This window comes from Sinocyclocheilus grahami, unplaced genomic scaffold (assembly GCF_001515645.1).
Source record: "Sinocyclocheilus grahami isolate Dianchi unplaced genomic scaffold, SAMN03320097.WGS_v1.1 scaffold374.1, whole genome shotgun sequence".
NCBI lineage: Eukaryota > Metazoa > Chordata > Actinopteri > Cypriniformes > Cyprinidae > Sinocyclocheilus > Sinocyclocheilus grahami.
The window spans coordinates 87,144-113,777 of NW_015505553.1; the positions used below are offsets into that span (position 1 = coordinate 87,144).

General features: G+C 35.6%; 1 protein-coding gene across 2 annotated transcripts in view; it reads right to left on the reverse strand.

The window, feature by feature from the left end:
- LOC107549516 (ezrin-like) overlaps positions 1–24,358 on the reverse strand; it is a 29,307-nt gene extending 4,949 nt beyond the window's left edge. The window contains exons 1-11 of one of the 2 annotated variants that reach the window (XM_016230630.1): positions 24,173–24,358; positions 21,916–21,989; positions 16,884–16,967; positions 12,549–12,644; positions 9,124–9,398; positions 8,880–8,963; positions 6,684–6,830; positions 3,645–3,741; positions 2,332–2,495; positions 1,422–1,552; positions 72–232 (exon numbers count right to left, since the gene is read on the reverse strand). In XM_016230630.1, coding sequence (XP_016086116.1) covers positions 72–232; positions 1,422–1,552; positions 2,332–2,495; positions 3,645–3,741; positions 6,684–6,830; positions 8,880–8,963; positions 9,124–9,398; positions 12,549–12,644; positions 16,884–16,967; positions 21,916–21,927 — 1,251 coding nt within the window. In that variant the 5' untranslated portion in view covers positions 21,928–21,989; positions 24,173–24,358. Of the gene's footprint in view, positions 1–71; positions 233–1,421; positions 1,553–2,331; positions 2,496–3,644; positions 3,742–6,683; positions 6,831–8,879; positions 8,964–9,123; positions 9,399–12,548; positions 12,645–16,883; positions 16,968–21,915; positions 22,113–24,172 lie in introns of those variants that run through there. The other variant, XM_016230631.1, reaches the window with a different exon arrangement.
- Between the last annotated feature and the right edge of the window lie 2,276 nt (positions 24,359–26,634).

The window sequence follows — 26,634 nt, forward strand, 5'->3', positions numbered from 1 at the left end:
CGGAAAAACAAAACCAAAAAAAACGTATGAAGGCAAAGTAATTTTTGAGAGAAAGTGTGTTGGGCTCTCACCAGTTGTTCCTGACTCTTCAGCTGATCCTGGGCTTGACGGGCCAGTTCCTCCTTTGCGAATAGTGCTGCTTGCCTCTCTGCCTCCAATCTTGCGGCCTCCTCCTCTGCCAGCCTCCGTTCACGATCCAGTTGCATGGCCCTCTGCATCTGCTCCTGCAGGTCTGAAAACATGCATCCCGATTTAATTTAAAGAGTAACTATTGATGCATCTTAAGAAGTTTCAGTCCCTGTAATTATTCTACTTTGAAGGGATAGTTCACCCAAAAATTCAAAATACGTCATTTACTCACTCTCATGTCCTTACAAATACTGTATGACCTTTTTCCCTTGGAACAAATGAGAAATCCATACAATGAAAGTGGATGGGAACCAAGGGCTGTCAATTTCCAGAAAGGCCCAATGAAGCACCATAAAAGTACTTATGACCCTTTCACTATATTACAAATTATGTGAAGCCATACGATAGCTTTGTGTGAAGAGCAGTTGATATTCACTGAACTCTTGCTTGACAGCTGTGGACACCATTTCACTTTCATTGTATGTAAACAGAGAAGCTTGGACTTTCTGCTTCATACAATTCCTTTTGTGCGCCATGGAAATAAAAATCATATAGGCCCCAAAAGACTTAAGAATGAGCACACGGTGACAGAATTTTCCTTTAAGCTGATGAAAAAGGCAGAAATGATGTAATATTGTGACAGAGCTCATAAACAGACATTCAGAAAACTTTGTTGGACTGTGTATAGACAGAGATTGCTATGAATGGCCACAAGATTCAGTAACATTATTCAATCCAGAATAACAACACATATTTTACCGTTTCCATGACAAAAACAAAGAATAAATATTGTTTTAGAAATTTCTGAATGAAAAAAAATCCTTGCTTAAAAATGAAGACTAATACTGAATATCAGAAAGGCAAGCTTTGTGGCAAACACAAAAGAAACATGACATGCGAACAGCGGAGACAGTGTAACAGGTGCAGTATGACACCATATTGTGTTTGTATTGCCAGGCAAATGGTATTGTCAGCTTGAGCACATTCATGATCAAAGTATAATATCTCTCCTTTACAGAGTAACAAGCTAAAAGGTTACATAAACTGAAAAGACCAAAGTGACTGTATTTACATAAGTCTTTTCTGAAATAAAAATATATAAACATGATAAAGCTTGACATTTTCCTCACATTCTAAAGAATTCATATGTTGGCTGTTTTATCTGGTTATGTGAACGCATGAAATACAATCATCTTGCATTAGACATGAAAATATTTTAAAACAAATCAAAATAAGATTGTTTCTTATATTTTTCTAATTAACATCAAATACGCTAGACCCTGACGCCTTACCTTTTTCTGCTTTTTTGGTCTTCTCCTCAAACTGGTACAGTCGCATCATCAGATCCTGTTTCTCCTTCTCCATCTGCTCTTTCTCTATCTCTATGGCCTCTCGTCTCTTCTTCTCACCCTCCAGCTGAGCTCTGTAGATAAGACACAACAAAATAGATGCACAGTGACGTCGCTCTATACCCATACCAAAAGGCATCTCTCATTCTGACCTGCCAAGGAAGACTATGTTAAAGTGGTCATATATTACAAAACTCAATTTTCCCTGCTCATAGTCTGATGTTATTTATTCAAAGCTCCTTAACCAGCTGCACAAACAGCTTCTTCAGAGATCTTTAGGGTTTCATGATGTCACAAACATGAGTAGATTGACATACGACCACTCACTCGGCCCACCCTGATCTGCAGCAATGTGAACTTTGATCAGCCAATCACAACACAAAAAACTGTTTAAATGCCAGCCATTTGGAAAGTATTTTGCAGCAACAAACCAACTGGAGTTGAATAAAGGCAAAACAAAACAACAAAAAAACAAAACAAAAACAAAATACAACACAAAACAAAACACAAAAAACAAAGCAAAGAAAAACAAAACACAAAGCAAAACACTAAAAGCAAAACACAAAAAACAAAACACAAAGCAAAACACAAAAAACAAAACAAAACACAACACAACAAAAAACAAAGCAAAACACAAAAAACAAAACAAAACACAACAAAAAACAAAGCAAAACAAAACAAAACACACAAAACAAGAAACAAAACAAAATTCAATTCATATCAGGCTTTGGCAAGCCAAAGTTTCTAGTTAAGAAATAGGATGCTTCCATAGATTATGGTCTCTTATATATAGCGCAGCATCTGCTGATGAGACAAAATCAGTCCTCACGTCACCATGGTGATTCATTCTCACCTCTCCATCTGTTTGTGTTGTTTCTCCTCTCGAGCCTGTGCTTTCATCTGCTGCACCTCGATGGTGTCCGGCTTCCTGCGGCGCATGTAAAGCTCATGGTTCCCCATACACAGCTGTAGGATACGTTTATTAATGCGCAACCGCGGGGAGTAGAACACAAAATCCTGCAGAGTTAAGGAGGAAGAGACGAGATATATAGATGCAGGGGTTATAAACTATTCAATTTATTGATCTTTGATCAGACTGATAACTCTGTGTATTTATATAATAAAGTCCTGTGATAATGTAAATGTAAAACCTACAGAAAGCTGTTGTTCTGAGCAGCCGTAGACAGACCGGCTCTGACGCACAGAGATAATGCTCTATGAAGGCCAGCCTGTCACAGGACACTGACTGCTGGTGTTTATCAGCCAAAACAGCCCAGCTAAAACTAATGACTCTGCAGACGTTACAGTAATTTAGTGTTTGTGTGTCAAAACACAGCTGAAGCAGTTCCTAGAAAGCATCTCACCATCGTTTTGTCATGTTTGTGATTGTAATTGCGGTGTTGTTTCAGTGTCATTTATACACTCTAATGGTATTTATAATAGTGCTGTGCTGAATAACCTTAATCTAATTGTTGTTCCCATTCAAAAATGGTCAGCTTTTTAAAATGACCTCCAAATCTTGAATTCAATCTTTTTGTCAATTTATTTACTTTTGATTAGCACAAGTCTTCATTTATTCAACATTTCTAATTAAGCGATATTTCTAATATTTTATTTTAGCTTTATTTCAATTAACAATAATAATCATTTTAGTTTTAATTAGCAACAACAACACTGTCACACTGATATAGTGTGGTCCAAAAGTCTGAGACCACCAGTTAAGCAGCTATTTAGCATTTTTAACCATAACAGAACCTTTTAGAGAAGCTGAAATAAAAACTATCTGGTATGAGACCCTTTTTTTGTAAAACCTGATAATTATGTTATCCAGCATGATGTCTAAAGTTTTTAAAGAGCATTTTGTGCTTCAACAACATTTTGTACACAGTTTATGTGCTCAATGTCTCAAATTTCCAAATGGAGCAAATAATGACTAATGTTTTTCATCATAACACTTCTTTAACATTTTGTTTTAATCCTAAAGCTGTTTAAATTGGATTTTGTATCCCAAATGTAATCCTAGATGTTCAAACATTGGTGTGACAAAACTGTTTGTATATTAGAGTGGAATAAAACAAGTTTTATTCTCGTCGAAGCAGTTTTTCAGTTTCAGGTGGGACTGTGAGGTATGAAGGCGGCTTGTGTCACAATCATAGTTTCACTTACTGGAGCTTTTTTATCGATAGGCTTGATGCTAAACTTCTTATCGTTGAAGGAAATGTTTCTTATTTCACTCCAGGGGAATCCGATTTTCGGAGTGAGTCTGTAAAGACAATGATGAAATCATGAAAGATGTTAGGTATTCATTCCCGAACATACAGGCACGCAAAACAAACATTGTAGGGTGGATAAAACCTGAAATCCCCATAGAAAGACATGGATGACAACAATCAGGTCTCCGGTTGCTGATTGAGCAAAATTCTAAATATTAGCACCGAGATGAGTTTGTAATGCAATGAGAATGTTGTAGCACAGGCATGACGGTCCAACGCTGAGATACTCAAGGAATGTAAAGACAAGGTCGGGCCTGTGATTAACGTGAGCGGATGACATTATCGCAGTAAGGAGTGTGCCGTGTGATCTCTTTGTGAAGCTCATGGGAGTGTCGTTACAACTACGCCTTCAAACATGCATGTCACACTGTCTCTATGCGTAGCTGAGAGAACACAAAGCTATTGTGGCCCACCTCGCATGACACACCACAAATGATCCCTAAAACAATTGATATAAATGGTTAGAATTAATGGTAATAAAAATGGTATGTAAGATCGTGCACTTGTAGCTCATTCAATTGTTTTTTTATTTTGATTAAATACTCTTAAAAAAAACTAAAATGTAAATCATAATGGTAACCATATTTTAATGATAACACTTTACAATACATTAGTTATTGCATATTTGTTACAGTATTTATTCATCTTTGTTAGCATTCATTAACTGTTCATTGTTAATGTCAACTCATTTCCATTAAATAATGTCAGCAGATACAACTTTTAATTTTAATAATGTATTAGTAAATGTTGAAATGGATATTAACTAAGATTAATAAATGCTTTAGAAGTATTTGTCATTGTTAGTTCATGTTAAGTAATGCAACTAATGTTATCTAATGTGACCTTACTGTAAAGTTAAACCATTTAAACAATTTAAGCAAATATGATTGTTTAATGTACTACTACTATTAATAATAATAACTGAAAATACTTTTCCATTGAGATTCCATATTTTAATGTTTTATATTTGCAACTACTTTGATTTTCGTGAAGAGGGGATATCATACAACAATGAATACAATCTTGACTATTCGATTTCATATAATTTATATTATTTTAAAAAGGCCATAGTTTTTGTCCTCATAGTGCAATGCTTGTACATTTGGTCTATAAAACGTCTCTTGCTTGGCTTCGATTGGCTCTTGTGGGAACAGAGTTCCAGAAAGACTGTTGTGTAACTTTGTCTAGGTGGAATAGAGCTGCTAAAACGTGCTTGCTTAGATTTTCCTCTTGTGGACACAAGGCATACAATATTTTTAATCGATTATTCTACCTTTTAAATGAAAGAAAATGCTAAATTGTATTAAAATCAAAATAAATGATTATATTTTAAACAATTATAGGTTTGTTTGAAGGTGTCCTTGTTCTACTGTAATTACACAAACAAGTACACAGAGTAATATTAATTAACAACATGTACTTACTGTAGGGTTAGGTCTGGTTTACAGATTCCATATTTTAATGTTTTATATTTGCAACTACTTTGATTTTCGTGAAGAGGGGATATAATACAACAATGAATACAATCTTGACTATTCGATTTCATATAATTTATATTATTTTAAAAAGGCCATAGTTTTTGTCCTCGTAGTGCAATGCTTGTACATTTGGTCTATAAAACGTCTCTTGCTTGGCTTCGATTGGCTCTTGTGGGAACAGAGTTCCAGAAAGACTGTCGTGTAACTTTGTCTAGGTGGAATAGAGCTGCTAAAACGTGCTTGCTTAGATTTTCCTCTTGTGGACACAAGGCATACAATATTTTTAATCGATTATTCTACCTTTTAAATGAAGGAAAATGCTAAATTGTATTAAAATCAAAATAAATGATTATATTTTAAACAATTATAGGTTTGTTTGAAGGTGTCCTTGTTCTACTGTAATTACACAAACAAGTACAGAGTAATATTAATTAACAACATGTACTTACTGTAGGGTTAGGTCTGGTTTATGGTTCGTTGCTTGTAATTTTGCATCCCTTATGTTATTACTATAGTAAGTACATGTAACATGTGCAACAAGGATACTGTAAAATAAAGTGTTACCCAATAATATAATAATAATGGTAATGCATAAGAATTCTAATAGAAGCTTGTTTGTTCTTCCTTCAAGAATTTGTTCTAACATTCATTTGATGGGGATAATGGAAAGAGAAAGTACACAAAAACACCTTTTACTGCATTTTGTCATTGACTATTAAATTCTCTATCATTTCTCATCATAGCTATCATTGTTAAACGATGACTACATGCTTTTGGAGACTGACGTTGTCAGTTCAGGTCAGTTCATCTGAAACAAATGTGAAGGATATGGGCCACTCAGCAGATACCTTGAAGCTGAAAGAGCACAGCTAACACAACAACACAAGCAAAGATCCAATGAATGTGAACTATTTCACGGGTTGTTGTGCAACATGGTTTTCTTATCTTTACATGCGAGTACTTGCGGAGCCTTCTCTCAGTCACATTCACAATCCGCACCCAACGTTTTCAAGGACTGCACAGCTTGAAAAACCAGTCTTTGTTGCTATGGTTAAAATAGAGGGCATTGTGGGGAAAAAGCCATTAGCCGCCACTGTGTACACACACACACACACACACACACACACACACAGAGATCTCTGTTCGTGGATAGAAGAGCACCGTGTTCCAAGAACAATGTCCTCAAGTCAAACTAAATCACAACATGTCATTGAAAAAAAAAAAAAAAAAATCCCAAAACCTATTCCTTAATAGCTTACATTTCACAGATCGGTGTAAATTCTACAGTATTACCATCTAATACTATTATTTTACCATGGTATTGCCACAGTGTAAAGGGAGAGAACTTAAATCATACTTAAAAGAAGAGAGAACACGCTGAAGACACAGTGAAGTTGAAATAGCAGTTCAGATGTGAATAATGTCAAATGAATGCAAGGAAAGGCTGAACTCACTTGTCTTCTTTCTCATAGATATTTAGGCCCAGGGCATCCACACCCAGCCACAGCTGTGTTCCCTTCTTGTTCTTGATGTCAAAATAGTTCACCCCATACATTTCCAGATCCTGAGCAATTTTCAGGTACTCAAGCATAGCATCCTCTCTAAGAACAGAGAATAAAACCGAATGATCCCTTTCAGTTTGTAATAGGTTGGTGGATGATGTGACCAAAATCTTTTAGCATAGTATATGTTATTTTATGTTATTACACGGCTCTGTGGAATACTTGATTCTGATTGGTCAGTCGCGACATTCCGAGGTCTGTTATCCCTCAATAACAACCGGTAAAAGCTGATAACACAGGCTCATCCGGGTAACTGAAGTCGGCGCTATACGCATGCTAGGAACTGTTTTTCTTAGTGGAAGCTTTGCGTTTGGTTAGCCAATAAAATATTCAAATTAAATATTATATGTACAGTTATTTAATTATGTCATCCTGGTATCGCAGACCAGTATTGCTGCCATTTTGCCACGGTTGTTTTGTACACTGTAACGGATTATAAGATATAACTAGCATACTGGTACGATTTTAAAAATGTCTTGTCTTAAATCAATATGTTTTATTGCCATAATTATTTATGTGGTGAAATGTTGTGTAATAAGTGGTATGACTGCACTGTATCCCTTAAATGTCCGTCTAGTAGGGCTGCACAATTATGACAAAAATCATAATTGTCGATTATTCCCTTGAAACTGTAATTTGCGATTATTAATTATGATTATCACAATTTACACTGAATGATGTTTATACCACTGTTTGACGCAACTGCATGCCATATTTTTATATGAAAATAAACAAGCTGAAAACACTAACTGAAACACCTTTAGTGCTTTTCTATAGTATTAAGCCTCAAATGTCATATATACATCGGATTGGTTTCTTCTTTAAATTATATAAAAATATGAATGGTATTATAATGTTATACTAAAACTAAAACAATGGAAAAACCCTTAAGATAACATGTAGAAAGAAAAAAAACATATCTTAAGCGTGCAGAATAGCATAAGTGGACTTTGAACGATTAATTGCCGCTTTGAACGATTACGTACTTGTGGCATCCATAATTGTAATTGCGATTAGAAATTTGATTTATTGTGCAGCCCTACCGTCTAGTTTGATCTTGCCGCTTGCTAGCAACTGCTTTGTTCACGGAAGCTTTGCATTCAAATATTTCCACTCAAATCAATATTCTGTGTCTAATTATTTACTTATGTGGCAAGTAGCCGTGTAATTAGCGGTATAATGTACATCCAGCCGGATGTTATAACAGAATAACCACCCTGTCGGGGGTTATTCTGCGATAACAACCGGCTGGATGTACATTATCCCTTACGTAATAGTATATCACAATATAGTCATAACTAGAGTTTTACACATTATCTAATATTTATATATTACATAATCATATTACATATAGCTTAAAATGACAATCCAGTAAATTAAATACTAAAAGCACTTAATTTCACTTTTTTTTTAGAAAATTAAAAATAAAATGGAAATAAAATAAACATTAGATTTAAAAACGTTAAAAAAAAAATGTTGTCTGTACAACTAACTGAAATACATTTTAATTGAAGCACTTAAATTACTAAAAGTAAAAAAATAAAATAAAATCAATCATAGTTACTAAAAAAAACTAAAATGAAAATGTAAATATAAAAAATAAAAAGACTTTCAAAATATTAATGAATACTGATAGCACGTCAATAATATTAAATAACCCTGAAATTATTATTTCCTTTTCATATGCAATTTTAATATGAACCAAAAGTTCAAATTAGATGTAAAACAGCTAATATAGGCACACCTGCGATTGCACTTCAGGTGAATTCTATGTTAATATGGAAAGTTGAGACGTTAGCAACCATAAACAACCTACAGTTTACATTGAACTTGCCAACTGACGTCTATAATTGCATGGTATACTATCGTCAAACCACTGATATACCAAGCAAGTCATTTAAGTCAATTATTAGGCATCAATCAATAAATGTGCTTGACTGACCAATTGATTAAAGTGTTAGTATCTCATTTCCACATCTACTGACATTTTAAAACCTACATTTGGCATTGAGGCCCATTCACACCAAGAACGATAGCTGTAAAGATACTGTAACTATAACGATAACTTTTGAGAGGATGTCAACCTACTTGAGCATTCCACGATGTTCCTCATGCCACACCTGAATCCTCTCCTCCCACTGGTCCCGTGACAACTTGTGCTGGTCTAGAACCCTGCAATGAAACAACAGGAGGGACAAAAGACTCATTTTCTAAGTTTCTAAACATTTATCTGTTATCCAGAACCAAGTGCTGATGAGTAATGATGGCAGAATTCAAATCCTGTACTTCCAGGAAGACATGCCCCAGTTAAGCCAGTCTATTATTGTCTCACCGTTGAGGCAGGAGCCGATCTGAGGTCAGGTATCCAGGTCTGTGCACTTCCTTGCTGAAATCACCAAATTTGGCCTGCACTGAATAGGAGGCCAGAAGCACCGCAGTCTCTGGTGGACAGTAGATTTCATCACTCAGAATGCCGTCTTTTACTTGCATGAAGAACAGCTTTTGAGTGATATCCTGGATCAACTCATCGGTTACATCTTCTGGGAAGAACTTGGCACGGAACTTAAACTGAAGAGGGTTCTCCTTCTTCACATCCTGAGAGGAGACCTGCAAAAAAGTGTGAAGATTTCATACTGAGCTTTTGCTGACAACTCATGAATGTATTGGTACTCGAAATACGTTTCAGTACATTTAGGCCAAGGAGATATTTGTAGGATACATATACATAGCATTATTAAATTAATATACCATTATATAACTGAATGTTTTTATTTATATGCCAGTTAGTTTTGGTCCTTTAATCTGATTGGACCAAGAGCAAGAGTGCTCATATTTAGTGAAACCACGCTATTTGTATGTATGTGTTTGTTTAGTATGTGACAGATGTGGAAGCATTGCGGGGAGAGGAGTTTTTTTTGTTAGTTTTTTTCCCTACTTGAGGATCGATCTGAGCCGGTTTCTAACCCAAGTAAGTGTGAAATGGAAATCGCAGTTACTCTAATTTAAAAAAATTGTAATAAAAAAAAAAGAGCTCTAGTTTTGCTGTGCTTGTTTGTAGTGCCGCCCAATTAGGCAAAAATAAAAAGTTTTCATTAAAAATAAATTTGACTAATAACGATAAATAGAAATATCATAAATAAAAAAAAATAAACTTTGTAATATTTCACTTTAAAATAATACAATAAACATTCCATTTATTAAAATAAATTCCACTATTTTTGTGTGTTACTTAGTTCATTTTCAAACTTTAAACCAGCCAGCTTTTACTTTGGAGCAAAACTGCAGACAGCCCTTAAAGCTTCTCTTTAGTTTACAATGGCGGTTCATAAGAGCTTCTTATTCCAATTTTGGGAAGGAAGTTGATCCATGTTACGTTCTTCCAAGAGGAGTTCACACTGAGCAGCATTTACTGTGAGCGGAGCCATTCTGAGACACTGAAAACAACATATACATAGCATTATTAAATTAATATACCATTATATAACTGAATGTTTTTATTTATATGCCAGTTAGTTTTGGTCCTTTAATCTGATTGGACCAAGAGCAAGAGTGCTCATATTTAGTGAAACCACGCTATTTGTATGTATGTGTTTGTTTAGTATGTGACAGATGTGGAAGCATTGCGGGGAGAGGAGTTTTTTTTGTTAGTTTTTTTCCCTACTTGAGGATCGATCTGAGCCGGTTTCTAACCCAAGTAAGTGTGAAATGGAAATCGCAGTTACTCTAATTTAAAAAAATTGTAATAAAAAAAAAAGAGCTCTAGTTTTGCTGTGCTTGTTTGTAGTGCCGCCCAATTAGGCAAAAATAAAAAGTTTTCATTAAAAATAAATTTGACTAATAACGATAAATAGAAATATCATAAATAAAAAAAAAATAAACTTTGTAATATTTCACTTTAAAATAATACAATAAACATTCCATTTATTAAAATAAATTCCACTATTTTTGTGTGTTACTTAGTTCATTTTCAAACTTTAAACCAGCCAGCTTTTACTTTGGAGCAAAACTGCAGACAGCCCTTAAAGCTTCTCTTTAGTTTACAATGGCTGGTTCATAAGAGCTTCTTATTCCAATTTTGGGAAGGAAGTTGATCCATGTTACGTTCTTCCAAGAGGAGTTCACACTGAGCAGCATTTACTGTGAGCGGAGCCATTCTGAGACACTGAAAACATCAGATCATGAGCTGCTCGTGTGTAAATGAACACAGTGCCGTGCTTCACTCTGAAACATGCAGCACATATATAAACATAATAGCTTTTGGGCAGCCCGAATTGAGTACAATTGGAGCAGTGTTTTTTTTTTTTTTCTTAATTAAGTAACTGCACATTCAGCCATCAACACTAAACAAACCAATTTTATCAAATGTGGGTGTTTAAGGGTTAAAGAAGTGCTCTCTCTCCCATCTCTTCATTTAGAGAGTGTTTAAGGGTGGAATGAAACCAAACAAGTTTCTTCTCCTGAAAATCTCACTTTTTCTTTGACCGCTCCTAATTTATGGTGGGTTAAAATCTCGCTTATGAGCTGCATTTGCTTAAATATTTCACACCTTTTTAAAATAACAGTCCTTATATGACACTGTATATTGACCATAGCTAGCTAGTAAAATCAAAGTCATATAAAAATCTTACTTAAATCACATAGCAATTTATTACGCACAATTCAAGTTCTATATCCATAACAGTTTGTAGTCTGGTCTAAGTCTGACTAAATACAGATGCTTTAAGCAGTTTATAGCTACACTTTGAGGTTTGGGTTTTCGGTGTATATTTATTACCATGTGGATGTAAAAGTGTCCTCTTCATATTGTAAATTATATTAATTAGTAATTCAAATTAGTCTACATGACGATAAAGTTCATTATAAATCTGGTTCATTCCTGATATTCATTTTACAACTTATATTAAAGGACTAAGCAGGCCTGCGATTGCAGTTACACTGCGCTGTGTTGCTCATGCTTGCATTTTGAAAGCCTAATCCTTATTCTAATAATGAATTTTTAAAAATAAAAATCAACAGACTAAAACATTTGGGGGGAAAAAAAATGTAATTCAATTTCACAAAAAGTCAGTCATTTTCATGTATGAGGAAATCCGCTTTCCTGTGAAGTATATTGTATCAGCTGTACAAAGACAACGAGGAAACAATTCAAATGTTCAACCTACTGACTGTCAGTCTAACAGGTGATAAAAAAAACTGATAATCTATATGTTATCAAAAATGTCAAATACTTATTCAGATGTGGTTCATTCCTGATATTCATTTTACAACTTATATTAAAGGACTAAGCAGGCCTGCGATTGCAGTTACACTGCGCTGTGTTGCTCATGCTTGCATTTTGAAAGCCTAATCCTTATTCTAATAATGAATTTTTAAAAATAAAAATCAACAGACTAAAACATTTGGGGGGAAAAAAAATGTAATTCAATTTCACAAAAAGTCAGTCATTTTCATGTATGAGGAAATCCGCTTTCCTGTGAAGTATATTGTATCAGCTGTACAAAGACAACGAGGAAACAATTCAAATGTTCAACCTACTGACTGTCAGTCTAACAGGTGATAAAAAAAAACTGATAATCTATATGTTATCAAAAATGTCAAATACTTATTCAGATATGTTTATGAAGACTGTACTGGACTGTAATTAGGATAGACACTTTTGAATTTATGTGGATGAAACGAAAACCCTTACTAAGGTCCATTAAAACACATTCTCTAGAGAAAATCTGAATATTGTGATTTTGCTAAATGCACAATTACCTTTTTATCAAGTTTCAGCCATGTAAGGTACCCTTTGCTGTCCATACACTGTAGTCCGAAGTACCATATTTCACGTAAACCGATGGTCTTCACCACCTGTTAGGGGAAAAAAAGACACCTTTTAGCACACAATAAATTATTAAGCTGTTGCTGACTGCTTTACATTTCCACGAAAACTGAATAAATGCCATATTGAAAGAACATACCACAGTAAATACGGAATATACATATTTTGGCCTTCTTCCCATCACCAAGTACTATAGATCATTAGCTCATTCACATTCATTAGCTTTTGCAGGGGTGAAGGGTGATGAGCACCAGAGGCCCTGAAGGGAAAACTTTAGATTTCAATGAGTCTACATGCACGTACACAATTTCCCCAGAGGCTTTGTGCACGATGGTATTAATTACAGTTTTGGCAAATGTTGCAGCTCTCATGCAGTGGCCATCACCTGCTGGTCCAACTGGAGTTTAGTTCGACATCTCAATAGCATGCAAAAAATAGTTTTTTTAACATTTACACCACTGTTCAAAAGTTTTTTTTAATGCTCTTATGAGATACAAAATTGTGAAATATTATTACAATTTAAAATAACTGTTGTCTATTTTAATATTCATTAAAATGCAATTTATAATTAAGAAAATCACTGACCCCAAACTTCTGAATGGTAGTGTACATTTGAAACATGGCATACAACTAATCTGACACAAATTGAGGTACATTTTTTAACTTTAAAACTTTATAGAGATTAAGAGCTATTGTTAGAGAGACACAACCCAATGGTTAGCTAACATACTGAGCTATGGTGCTCCTGTCCTCTTTACGTGATACTATGAAAAAATTTATACAATAAAACATATACTGATCTAGTAAGTGTCACACATTCAGTAGGCATAACCACCGAAAATGAATAAATAACAGGATGTGTGCCAATTGTAGCTTTCTGAAACACAAAACTGCACTGCAGGAAATGTTAGGTGCAAATATACTAATAGGTTGCATTTTCTCCAGATGCTTTCATGTCTCAAATGCTCTGGGTCCTGTTTTCTTCTTCCTGTTCAGTTTTTTTTAAGTTTGATTGAAGCACGTGCACATACGCATGCCAATCAGACATCACAGACAATTAGTTTCCAACTGTGATGCTTTTAGATTTAGTCTTCCTGTTGGTTATAAAAGGAGCTTGTCAGTCTAGTAACCAACCAAAGTGTTTATATAAACAATCGTATTTAGCTCTCCAAACAGAACTGACAACAGTATTTCTCGTCTGTGTGAACATAAGAGGAGAACACTTCAGTTCACAAATCTAAACAGAATCCAACTCATGACAAATGTTTTACAGATCTGCGTTTGATAAAAACAATTTCAACAGTGTTTTTTTTCTTTAACCAATCATATCTTCTATTGTACTTTGATGGCTTTTTATGACCATTCACAGTCATACAATATCCCAGGAAAAAAAGAAAAAATTGATTCCAAACAAGCTGGTGACAAGGACACAACAAATGCCGTAAACCAGCTCAACAGGTTATAAGCATGTCTAACCTCACTGTCAAAGCTATTTGAGAAAATTTATTTAACCTAAGTAGAGTAATACCTAGAATTTTAAAATACTTTTATTTTTTATTATTATTATTAAAAAATACCAATGACCAGTTTTAACAATAGGTATGCTTCAACCCAATAAGAAGAAATGCAAGAGTCACCCAGACCTGGGTCACGGCACCAGTTTCCAAGACTGAAGTTAGGTAACATCAGCATTATTTAAATTAAACACCCAATAGGTTGCATTTTCTCCAGATGCTTTCATGTCTCAAATGCTCTGGGTCCTGTTTTCTTCTTCCTGTTCAGTTTTTTTTAAGTTTGATTGAAGCACGTGCACATACGCATGCCAATCAGACATCACAGACAATTAGTTTCCAACTGTGATGCTTTTAGATTTAGTCTTCCTGTTGGTTATAAAAGGAGCTTGTCAGTCTAGTAACCAACCAAAGTGTTTATATAAACAATCGTATTTAGCTCTCCAAACAGAACTGACAACAGTATTTCTCGTCTGTGTGAACATAAGAGGAGAACACTTCAGTTCACAAATCTAAACAGAATCCAACTCATGACAAATGTTTTACAGATCTGCGTTTGATAAAAACAATTTCAACAGTGTTTTTTTTCTTTAACCAATCATATCTTCTATTGTACTTTGATGGCTTTTTATGACCATTCACAGTCATACAATATCCCAGGAAAAAAAGAAAAAATTTATTCCAAACAAGCTGGTGACAAGGACACAACAAATGCCGTAAACCAGCTCAACAGGTTATAAGCATGTCTAACCTCACTGTCAAAGCTATTTGAGAAAATTTATTTAACCTAAGTAGAGTAATACCTAGAATTTAAAATACTTTTATTTTTTATTATTATTATTAAAAAATACCAATGACCAGTTTTAACAATAGGTATGCTTCAACCCAATAAGAAGAAATGCAAGAGTCACCCAGACCTGGGTCACGGCACCAGTTTCCAAGACTGAAGTTAGGTAACATCAGCATTATTTAAATTAAACACCCTGCTAAGATATATTTAATAAGAACATTACATAATGCTCTGGACTTGGAAAAGAATGGGATGTTGAAGTGTTTTTTTTTTTTTTGCACACGCCTGCCAGAATGGACAGCTGGTCTGCCAGAGGCTTCAGTGAAAACCTCTCATCTATGCATTGTGCCATCCACAGTTCATGACTGGCTTTTTAAGAGCACTTACTCTGAAGTGGAGACCACTTCAGCTGTGGGTTCTGGTCCGAATGGGAAAACTAGAGTGTGATCAGAGAGGGACGGCCCTTATTCACTGTTTCCACAGTCGTGGCAGTCAATGAGCACATCAGTGCAATGGTCAGTGAGTCATGCATCAAGGGATATACTGTTTTAAAGAAGAAAAACGCTTCCTGCGAGGTTTCCGCTGTGTTCTGGGCCTTCTATTTGCAGGGGATTAACCCATGTCACCAAGCCGGTAATTAAATTAGGTCATAGGCATTGGTGCTACAAACAGACGGATGCCCAGTGAAGTCGGAGTTTGTTCTGTGACGTCCTTAACTGGTTGTTGCTATTATTAAAAATAAAGATTATTTATATACATTCATATTTATAAAATCATTGAAAATACTTTATTTAAAAATTAATGTTTCATATATTTTATATTCAAATCCAATATAAAATTACATTTAAAAAAAATTCCTCCTGCTCTTTTTTTTTTGTGTTTGACCAATGTACCATCTTTGCATTCCTGCTTTCGTTTGAGCAACACGTATTTGACTAAGAAACCAAATGTAAATTTATCTTTTGAATTCTTGATTTACCTTAAAACATTTCTCTGAATAACCGTTTACAATCTTTTTCCTCTCTGCTTCAGCTGAGGGACATGGATTTGTTTAAGATCAAGGAATTGTGGGAAGAGAATGAGAAGATTGCATTGAGGGATTAAAATGATTGATTGTGTACACAACTGTTACACAACCAGAACTTCGAAGTCAAATCAATTGCCTCTTTTTCATATATTTCACATTTTAATTTCGGCCAAATATCTGCTGGAAAAAAAAAAGGTTCAAATTTTGTTCAAAATAACTGTTAATGTCATAAAACGAATAGTTCGGTCAATGCGTTTTACATTAATGTAATTAAAAGCCAATTGTGCTAGTCCATATTCTAATCAAACAATTTGGGACACATGACTGAGATATTGTCAGTGAAAATGTTTCTCAGGCTAGAATAAGGTAATCAGAAAAGGAGTTACTGGGACTTGTGTCTGAAAGAAAGAAAAAAAACAAGTGTAGGGACATCCCTGGAACCCATTTAGGTAAAGCGAATATGAATAGAGTTTGCGAATAAGTCTGCATTTTTCTGCATGCATCTCATTACACATCAGAGTGGGGGCACGTATCTCATCAACTGTGCTCTTTTGAAAAAAAGAAAAAATATATAATCATCAGACAATGCCTACATAACAAATGAAACCTGGATCATATCATGTGCACACAAGTTTTTCCCCCAAGTCAAAGTTCCTGTTATTTCATCTCTTTACGTTACGGTTTATGTTCATATTTTAGGTCCGTATTGTGTTTTTGGCAAAAAAAAAAAAAAAAAAAAAAAAAAGTACAGAATGTGCCATCTTTTTTTGACAGAATATTTTCAGTGCATTTTCTTGCATGTAATAAACTTTTAATGTTTTCTGCCATTTCTCTTAAATTATGTTTAAGCTAACACTCTGAAAACTATATGAAACCACTGGACACCGACCCTAACCAATGCTTGTTAATCGATTTCTTGTCTAGCTGTTTAGTTGCAGACCTGGTCAAATAGCTGCTTGCCAGTTGTGCTGGGCTGAACAGCAAACTCCAGCTCCGCATCCATCGTAGTGACGCGAACATTTACCTGAAGAAAGAAAAAAAAAAAATGACATTAGCAACCACTGTTGACATGTGTTGCCAAATACAGAAACAGCTCAGAAGAAAATGGTCATCTATTACAAGATGGTTACAACTTTGGATTTTATGGTTTCCATTTTATAGAAGCAGTTTCAGAGGCAAAGGTAATACATTCTGCAATGATGAGACAATCACAAGCATGCTTGCAAGCTGATGACCCTGACTGTGGTTCTTGAAGCAGACATGGCTTAAAAGAAACTGGGAAAACAGCAGGAGTAGCTTCACAGAACAATGCGCCTCAGCCACTATTTGTAAAGGGGAAATGCCAATCTATTCTACTGTTAATGTTTGACAGGACTAAGTCAACAAGAAAAAGGCTGAAACTGCTCTACAATCAAATTTGCACCATTTTATGGGACAACAGAGTCATTTTGAAGCAATTTCCCAAGAAACATGAAACAGAGGCGTTTCCTCACAATGAACAGACGCAAAACAATCAAGGAACAAGAAATCATTTGTGAGAGCCCCCCAAAAAAATAAAAAATAAATAATAATATATATAATATATATATATATATATACACATACATACACACACACATCTATGCGGAAAATATTCATTTTAGTTCTCATCCAGAGAAAGAGGAATTTCCAATAGACCAGAATCACAATCGATGAGATCGTAAAGCACAATCGTTAAGCGCACATCTGATTCAGAGATCCATATTTATGTGATTACCATGAGAACTGTTAGCAATGATGGCAGCTGAACAAAAATAAGTGAAGAGACTACTGGTGGAGAATCACAGACACACCATACTGGGTGTGAGCAATGAGTCTGTTGTCTGGTAAGAAATAATAATAATTTCTAATTATGCTTTAAAACAAATGGCCCACTATGAAATTTCATAACTACCAAAACAGAAACTCACACAAGAGTTCAGACCAAAGCAGAGCAGACAACACAGATTCCACCCTTTCCACCAATACAAAAACAAAGAAATGGTTCATATCAAAATGACAATTCTGTCATCATTTACTCACACTCGCATCGTTTCACACTGTATGACTTTCGTTCTTCCATGGAACACAAAAGGGGGAATTTTAAAGAATGTACTTGTCCTTTTTTCCAAACAAATATAAAAGTCATACAGACTGCTTTTATGATCATTTAATGGTACCAGTCCACATTTCTTCCATGGAATATAAAAGGAGAAAAGTCATATAGTGAACTTGGTGAATTAATATAAAAAATAAAATGTAATTTGAAAGACAGTAATTGCTGTTATAATATTAAAATATAATATATAACATTCTTCTTGCAATGACAACTTTGTTTGAAATTACAGTTTCTGTGTGTAAAAAAAAAAAACAGCTTAAGCTATTTAACATTAAATACCGCACATAAATATTGATATAATAATACCACATGCCTGAAAATGCCATCACAGTGTGGTCATTTCCCAAAACTACCACAGACAGTGTAAAAACAAACTCCCAACCATCACCAGAACAGCTACATCTACTGCTCTAGCATGGTATTACTCTGGTTCTTCTAATGTATGGAAGCACTACTACTGTTCTTACTTTGATTGATTGATTTTTTTGGGGTATCATTCTCAAGTTGCCTTGGATTAAAGCATGTGCTAAATGAATAAATGTACACTATAAATATGATCAAACATAACTTTTTTGCTCACTCAGTCCTACTCAACATAACAGTTTATAGAGAATGACTATGAGCAGTTCTAGTGAATAATCATTGCCACAAGCATTATTATATGGCAAGAACTTCCTGTACCAAGCTTAAAGACAACTGCTGGAGACTTTCCTGAACACAGCACTGTGACAGTAAGCACACAATCACACAGACATTCATGGTTGGTGGTAGTTAATAAATAAACAAATATACAATTACAAATTAACACTAATAAATAATAATAATAATCTTGATATATATATATATATATATATATATGGAATCATAGGGCCGCTGTGTACATCTGAAATCTAGTAGTGAAGAGTTCAGCTTAAAGACTGGCATCCAATTCGCCAAAGAGGGGGAGATTGCGGGGTATCCATTTACCCGGCAAAACAAAGGGTCTCTTTCAGAAACATCCTCTCAGTGGTCCACCTCCTACATCAGGCTGCATTTTAATAGAGTCTCACCATTTCTCTGCATTGCTCTCAAAAAGGTTTTAGCTGACCGACAAACTTTTTTTGGCTCCAATATACTGGCGAAATCGAGCAGTCACCAAGCTCAGATTCTACATTAAATAATCTACATTACAAGGTGATTCAAATTCTGAATGAGTACTAAAAGCTTTTTGCTTATGAAATATGTAACATCACTGACACATGCATTTACTGTTGATCTACAGACAACATGTCAAGTCAGCTTCTGACCAATCGATTACGCTCTATAATATGCACTCTAAAAGAAATCTAAATCGGAGATTTTTACAGTTCTTAAACCATTAACTTTATTTTAAGTTGTTCCTGAATTACATAGTAGCTGGGCCAAAACAACAGCAAAGAAAGCATCTAATTATTCAAAACCTATACTTATCATCTGAAAATGTTGCAACCCAGGCTCACTGGGGGAAAAAAAAAATGTAAAATGATATTACGTTGCTTCTTGCACATTTCACAACACTTTCAAAGTGAATTTTTCAGTGAGTGATATGTATTACTTTGGTTGTTGTATGCATCGCGGCAGTCTGGAAATGAAATGTCTAGTGAGTGGTGCTAAACAGTTAATGCTCTATTGAGCAAATAATGTAAGACCTACACTGAATCCTAACCAAAAGTGTTAACACAAGCAAAATGTGACAGAAAAAAAAATGTATTTGTTAAGCAACCGTGCCACTTTTGCAAGGCAAGGAACTGTGAGAAAATTAGACTTTATCTAATTAAGTCTTTATCTAATCGACAATCTGCCAGTGTAATCATAATTTGTGTGAAACGGATTAAAAGGCATTGGCATTTTATGCCACTAGTGTTGATTTCAGCTGGGAACTGCAGTGAATTGTATGTATTGCTACATTTTTTGCTAAATATATAGGTAAAGGAGCCCATGTTGAAATGTAGCCTTGATGACATTTACTATAAAAGTAGGGACAAAAAAATTATAACACTTAAGGGTTGCATGTCTTGAGTTACATTAACTTATCTTTGCTGGTAACTGAATCATGCGAGATGCTCACATAATCACAGAAAATTTTTAACTAATTGTGGGTATGTAGCCTATATGAGACGACTCCGAAGAACATACAGTTTGGACATTTATGGTAGTTTAGAAATGTTTGTACTAAAGTTTATGATGGCAAATATGGAGTCAGACTAAGTTAGGAACAACTTTAACACTCCCACTAACAATAGGCTAATAGAAAGAAAGAAACATGTTTTGTCGTCACATTTGCTGCCCTAAGCTGTTTATCTCTAAATGATGATGTTTTATTAAAATGTCACTTTAAATAGACTAGATCAAACGAAACAGAAACAAATTGCATTACATTTTAAATGTTATTGTGTAAGCATAACTTTTCATTATACAAATAGCCTATATTAATTAAATTACAGGAAAAAAATGCATCTAACAACCAGTCAGTAACTAATCATTTTAATTTTATAGAGATCCCTGTTGAAAAAAAACAGCATATGCTGGTTAGGTATGTTTTGACGTTGGGATGCTGGTTTAAGCTGGTCCTTTGCTGGTTTATGCTGGTCCTTTTGCTGGTTTATGCTGGTCCTTTGCTGGTTTAAGCTGGTCCTTTGCTGGTTTAAGCTGGTCCTTTGCTGGTTTAAGCTGGTCCTTTGCTGGTTTAAGCTGGTCCTTTGCTGGTTTATGCTGGTCCTTTGCTGGTTTATGCTGGTCCTTTGTTAGTCTTTCATTGAGCTGGTTTGAGCTAAAGCCCGAGAGAACATGAGGATTGATTACAGCACAAAGAGCTTTTGTGCTGCATCACCAAAGGGCGTAACAGGCATTGTCTAGTCATCAATTATTCAGCAGAACAAATGATAACAAAGATTTAAGAGGAAACACCCTCAGCTGCTGAAAGTGCCGATTTTAGACACACCTGAAACATGCTATGAAACAGGAAGGAAAATATTAAGACAGAGAACAGAAACCCACAAAATACCTTTATGGGGGGTTCAGTGTAGAAACAAAAAAACTTTTAACTTACAAATTACACCATTTTATCAGATAATTAGTACTTTATTGCCTATGTCAATTTAAAAGCATCTAAATGACTGAAAAATGACTCGTTTGAACTCAAATCCACCACGGGTCATGGCACCAAAAACAAGCAGCTCTATTCAGCATTTCAGTAGACAGTGCTGAGAGCCAAGGATGAATGAGGAATGAGCTCTGAGGAAAGCACCATGATGTCATTTCCTCTGTATTCTTCCTGAGAACCCGGTTACCATCTTAAATAAACTGACAACATGCTTCAGGCTGCACTTGCTGTTTTAAGAGCGTTTATAAGCAAACACAGATAACATTCAATACGGAGTTTGTTTCATACATTAAAAGTCAAACATTCTCACTACTAGCCTACTACAATTTTGTTGAGGATAAACAAGCCAAAAGTAGGTGCAAACGAAACATAAACCCTATAAACTCTGCCTCGAAAAACAAATAAATGTGCCTCTAAGAACGAAGTAACTTAATGAGAACTGACCTCATTTGGCTAATACAACAATTGTTTAGACAACTTTTCAACATTTAGAAACTATGGTTTGAAGATTTATGGTTTAGCAATTAAGAACCAGACTTTCAAGTTGAAATATAAATTCACGATACAAAACTTTTATTAGACCAGAAATCCTCCTGAATATTTCAAAACACTGAACAGAAGTTAAAAACACACTTAACAATCATACTGAACCTTCTATACATAAAACGGGTAAACACTTTAACAATAATTAAATAAAACGCAGTAAATACTTACAGGTTTAGGCATTTTGAATCCTGTTGTAGCTCTCTTCTGTCAAGGAATATTGTGTATTTCCACGGAGCCTCAATCTGAAGCAGAAAGAAGAGAAACGCGTTTGAGCAGCGCTAGGGAGAATGACTCACGAACAAGTCTGTCTGTCATTTAAACATCGCTGAGAATAAAACCTGACGCACTCCACGGGAATCACGATTAAAAACTGGAACTCAAGATTGTGACAGCCTCACCCAAAAGAGGTAACACCGCCTTTCAATTTAAAGTCCCCACCCCATTCTACAAATATTTGCTGCAGTCTCTGTTTCCCAAAGACCGAAGCTTGATAGGAATGAAGTCAAATATTCGGTTATTAAATGTAGCGGTAACTGAATCATGCGAGATGCTCACATAATCACAGAAAATTTTTAACTAATTGTGGGTATGTAGCCTATATGAGACGACTCCGAAGAACATACAGTTTGGACATTTATGGTAGTTTAGAAATGTTTGTATTAAAGTTTATGAGGGCAAATATGGAGTCAGACTAAGTTAGGAACAACTTTAACACTCCCACTAACAATAGGCTAATAGAAAGAAAGAAACATATTTTGTCGTCACATTTGCTGCCCTAAGCGGTTTATCTCTAAATGATGATGTTTTATTAAAATGTCACTTTAAATAGACTAGATCAAACGAAACAGAAACAAATTGCATTACATTTTAAATGTTATGCTTACACAGTAACTTTTCATTATACAAATAGCCTATATTAATTAAATTACAGGAAAAAAATGCATCTAACAACCAGTCAGTAACTAATCATTTTAATTTTATAGATATCCCTGTTGAAAAAAACAGCATATGCTGGTTAGGTATGTTTTGACGCTGGGATACTGGTTTATGCTGGTCCTTTGCTGGTTTATGCTGGTCCATTGCTGGTTTATGCTGGTCCATTGCTGGTTTATGCTGGTCCATTGCTGGTTTATGCTGGTCCATTGCTGGTTTATGCTGGTCCATTGCTGGTTTATGCTGGTCCATTGCTGGTTTATGCTGGTCCATTGCTGGTTTATGCTGGTCCATTGCTGGTTTATGCTGGTCCATTGCTGGTTTATGCTGGTCCTTTGCTGGTTTAAGCTGGTCCTTTGCTGGGTTATGCTGGTCCTTTGCTGGTTTATGCTGGTCCTTTGCTGGTCCTATGCTGGTCCTATGCTGGTCCGTTGCTGGTTTATGCTGGTTTATGCTGGTCCTTTGCTGGTTTATGCTGGTCCTATGCTGGTTTAAGCTGGTCCTATGCTGGTCCTTTGCTGGTTTAAAGTGGTCCTTTGCTGGTTTAAACTGGTCCTTTGCTGGTTTAAACTGGTCCTTTGCTGGTTTAAGCTGGTCCTTTTGCTGGTTTTTGCTGGACCAGCTTAAACCAGCATCCCAGCGTCAAAACATACCTAACCAGCATATGCTGGTTTTTTCAACATTACGCAGCTTATCAGTTTTGGCACATTTTGAGTCGGACATGACAAAATTAATAGCCTAGCACACAGTTGAGTAATGTGTCATATGACTTTCGTGTGGTGAGTTTTGATGCACTAAAAAGATCCGGTTCAAGAGAGTCATTTATTCGGGAATCATTTCACGGCTCGCGCTGTATTTATTGATTCACTAAAAACTGTAGCCAATGTTTTTGATTCATTCAAAAGGAACCGGCTCATACGAATCATTCACTTGGGAGCTGGGTTACATTTGTAAGGCTGCAGGTGTGTTTTGGATTCACTAAACGTAACTGGCTCATAAGAGTCATTCGTTCGGGATTCGAACTACAATGCCGCGTTCAGCTGAAAATGGACGTTGTGAAACACTGCTGGGAGTATTTAACTGGGTTGATGCATTCGCTCCGTCAGAAGAATGCACTTCTGACAACCGTTAACGGAACCGCACGATATTTTTACTAAATGGAACTGAAAACCGTTCTCAGTTCCCATGCGTAGTCACTCATTATCTAAACATAAATTTGCATAGAGCTTTTATTGTCCACCTGGTAACGTTAGTCATAGCCTACCTATAAAAATGGGATGCTTGTCATTTTCCTTTTCATGATTGTAAAACGCCCCATCTGTGTAGTAAGATAAGCTATACCCCACCGCGATAATCAGCGCAACACCTGTTTGTAGAGATTTCTCTCTGAGCTCTCTGGGCGGCGTCAGTACAAAGAGACGCATGAATGATAGACGCAGTAACCGTGTTGTGGTCTTTGACCCAGGCGATAATCGATCGGAGTAAATCTTACCAGAGCCGGTGAACCAATTCAGTCCTGCTTCGGCAGAAGATTCCCCTCCCTCCGAGGAAATGAGTCCGGCGGTGGGAATATGGCTGACGGTGCGCTCACCTTTGTGCGCTCAGCTGAATGACAGCGGCTCCAGTTCCTGTTTCAGACACGCTGCGGCGCGACGCCCACAAACGGAGGATACGATCAATGAGGCGCCCTGCTCAAGTGCTTAAAGCCTTTAACATCATGCAAGCTGACTGACTTAAGTTTACTTGAAGCATGAATGCAAAGACAGAATTTAAGTAAAATAGGAGCCGGTTCCTTGCAAATTAACGGACGTGCAACATTCAGAAATATTATAAAGTGTGTAAAAAAAACAGTGTGGCAGTGTTCAAGTAAGATAGTGTGCTTCTGTTGTAGTTGCAGTAGTTGGATATAAACTCAGGTCTCACATTTGTATCAATGAATATGATTTACTGTAAATATCTTTTGATTGGTTGTAATATATTCTTTATTGCATTTGAAGGCATTATTTCCATGCAAACTTGAATTCCAACACTGTGTGGAACACAGAAAGAAAGAAAGAAAAAGAAAGATTAAAAATAAAAACAGTGTTGGAAGAGAAGTACAGGCGTTTGGATCTATTTATCTGTCAGTAAAGTGAAAGTGTGAGAGAGGAACTGAGCCATAAATAGGTGGGAATATTATTGACGTCACATCCTCTAAAATATATATTTTTAGCCAAATATAGGCCTAGTCCTTTATAGGGAAATGAAATATATTGTGAAGGTATTGTTTTGCTGGTTTAAGCATTGATTTGCAACATACTGCTGTGCCCATGCTTTAAAGAAACTACTGATTTGAAACACATTTGGCATTAAGCCATTTGACGAGTGAACAAACACATCATAACTCAAAAAAGTGTGTGTGTGTGTGTGTGTGTAGCCTATGTGTGATGAGCCTCTTTTACAGCCATTACTGTATCTGCTCATCACACACATGTTGTGTTTCCATGTTTTATGGGGACATTCCTTAGGTGTAATGGTTTTTATACTGTACAAACTGTATGTGCTATTGCCCTACACCAACCCTACCCCTAAACCTACCCCTCACAGGAAACTGTGCATTTTTACTTTCTCAAAAAAACTAATTCTGTATGATTTATAAGCTTGTTTCCTCATGGGGACCTCAAAAATGTCTCCACAAGGTCAACATTTACTAGTATTACTATCCTTGTGGGGACATTTGGTCCCCACAACGTGATAAATACCAGGTTCACACACACACACACACACTTTTTTGAGTTTATTATCACATTGCTGACAATGCAAGTCAGTTACTTGGAAGTGCTCAGAGTTTTCCCTTCACCTTTTTACATCCACTCTACCCAACCTGTGCATGTTGAACTTGAGCACACATTTAAAAATGTGGGCTGTGCTCTAATTTCTACAAACTCTAATTTCATGTGCTATTTAAGACAGCTACACTCTTAAAAATAAAGGGTCTTCACGATGCCATAGAATAACCTTTTTGTCTAAATGGTTCCATAAAGAACCTTTAACATCTGAAGAACCTTTCTGTTTCACAAAAGGTTCTTTGTGGCGAAATAAGGTTCTTCAGATTACAAAAAGGTAAGAAAGAGATGGTTCTTTAAAGAACCTTTGACTGAATGCTTCTTTGTGGAACCAAAAATGGTTCTTCTATGGCATCGCTTCAAGAACCTTTTGAAGCACCTTTATTTTTAAGAGTGTAGGGGAAAAAATCATTAAGCTACTTGATTCTGCTCTTGCTCTCTGTTGAGAATATGATCCTCATACCACTTCATCTGCATTTTGGGCCTTTCTTATATTATTTAAGCAATGAGTTTATTATTATTATTTATACAAATAAAATATGATTGTGCTTGTCTGACAGAGAGGTGAGAGTGTGGCCTTACTTATACGTACAGTACATATATTTAAAGTTAACGAAATCTGAATAAAAAGGGAAAACGTCTAGCTACATCTTCATTTAAATAACAACGAAATGTGTGTTTCCCGCTGGCTTCAACCTCAAGAATCATAAACAGTTAATTTGATCAGTGATTCCCTAAAGATGCCAATATCACAGTCAGTTAGCCTACATGACTACTACAGGAACATCTCAATATGAAACGGATGGGGCATTCCTTACCTTATCAGTGCTGGCTAATTTCATGCATAACATGAGGAAAACCTCTGTCAGCACTTTCATTCAGATGACTATTGCAAACTGTTGAATTATTAAAGGTTATCGCTTAATCTAAGCGAGAGAGAGAGAGTTCTATAGAAACTTTTATTGAGTCAGATGGAGCTTTTGCCCATTCAAGGTCTCCAAGTACATCCATCTTTAATATCTTGTTTATTTTGTAATGAAACCTCATATGTTTGAATAATCTACAATAGTAATTAGGTCATTCAAACATTTAGCCTACGTCGGTTGAGGTCTGAATAAGTAAGTACACT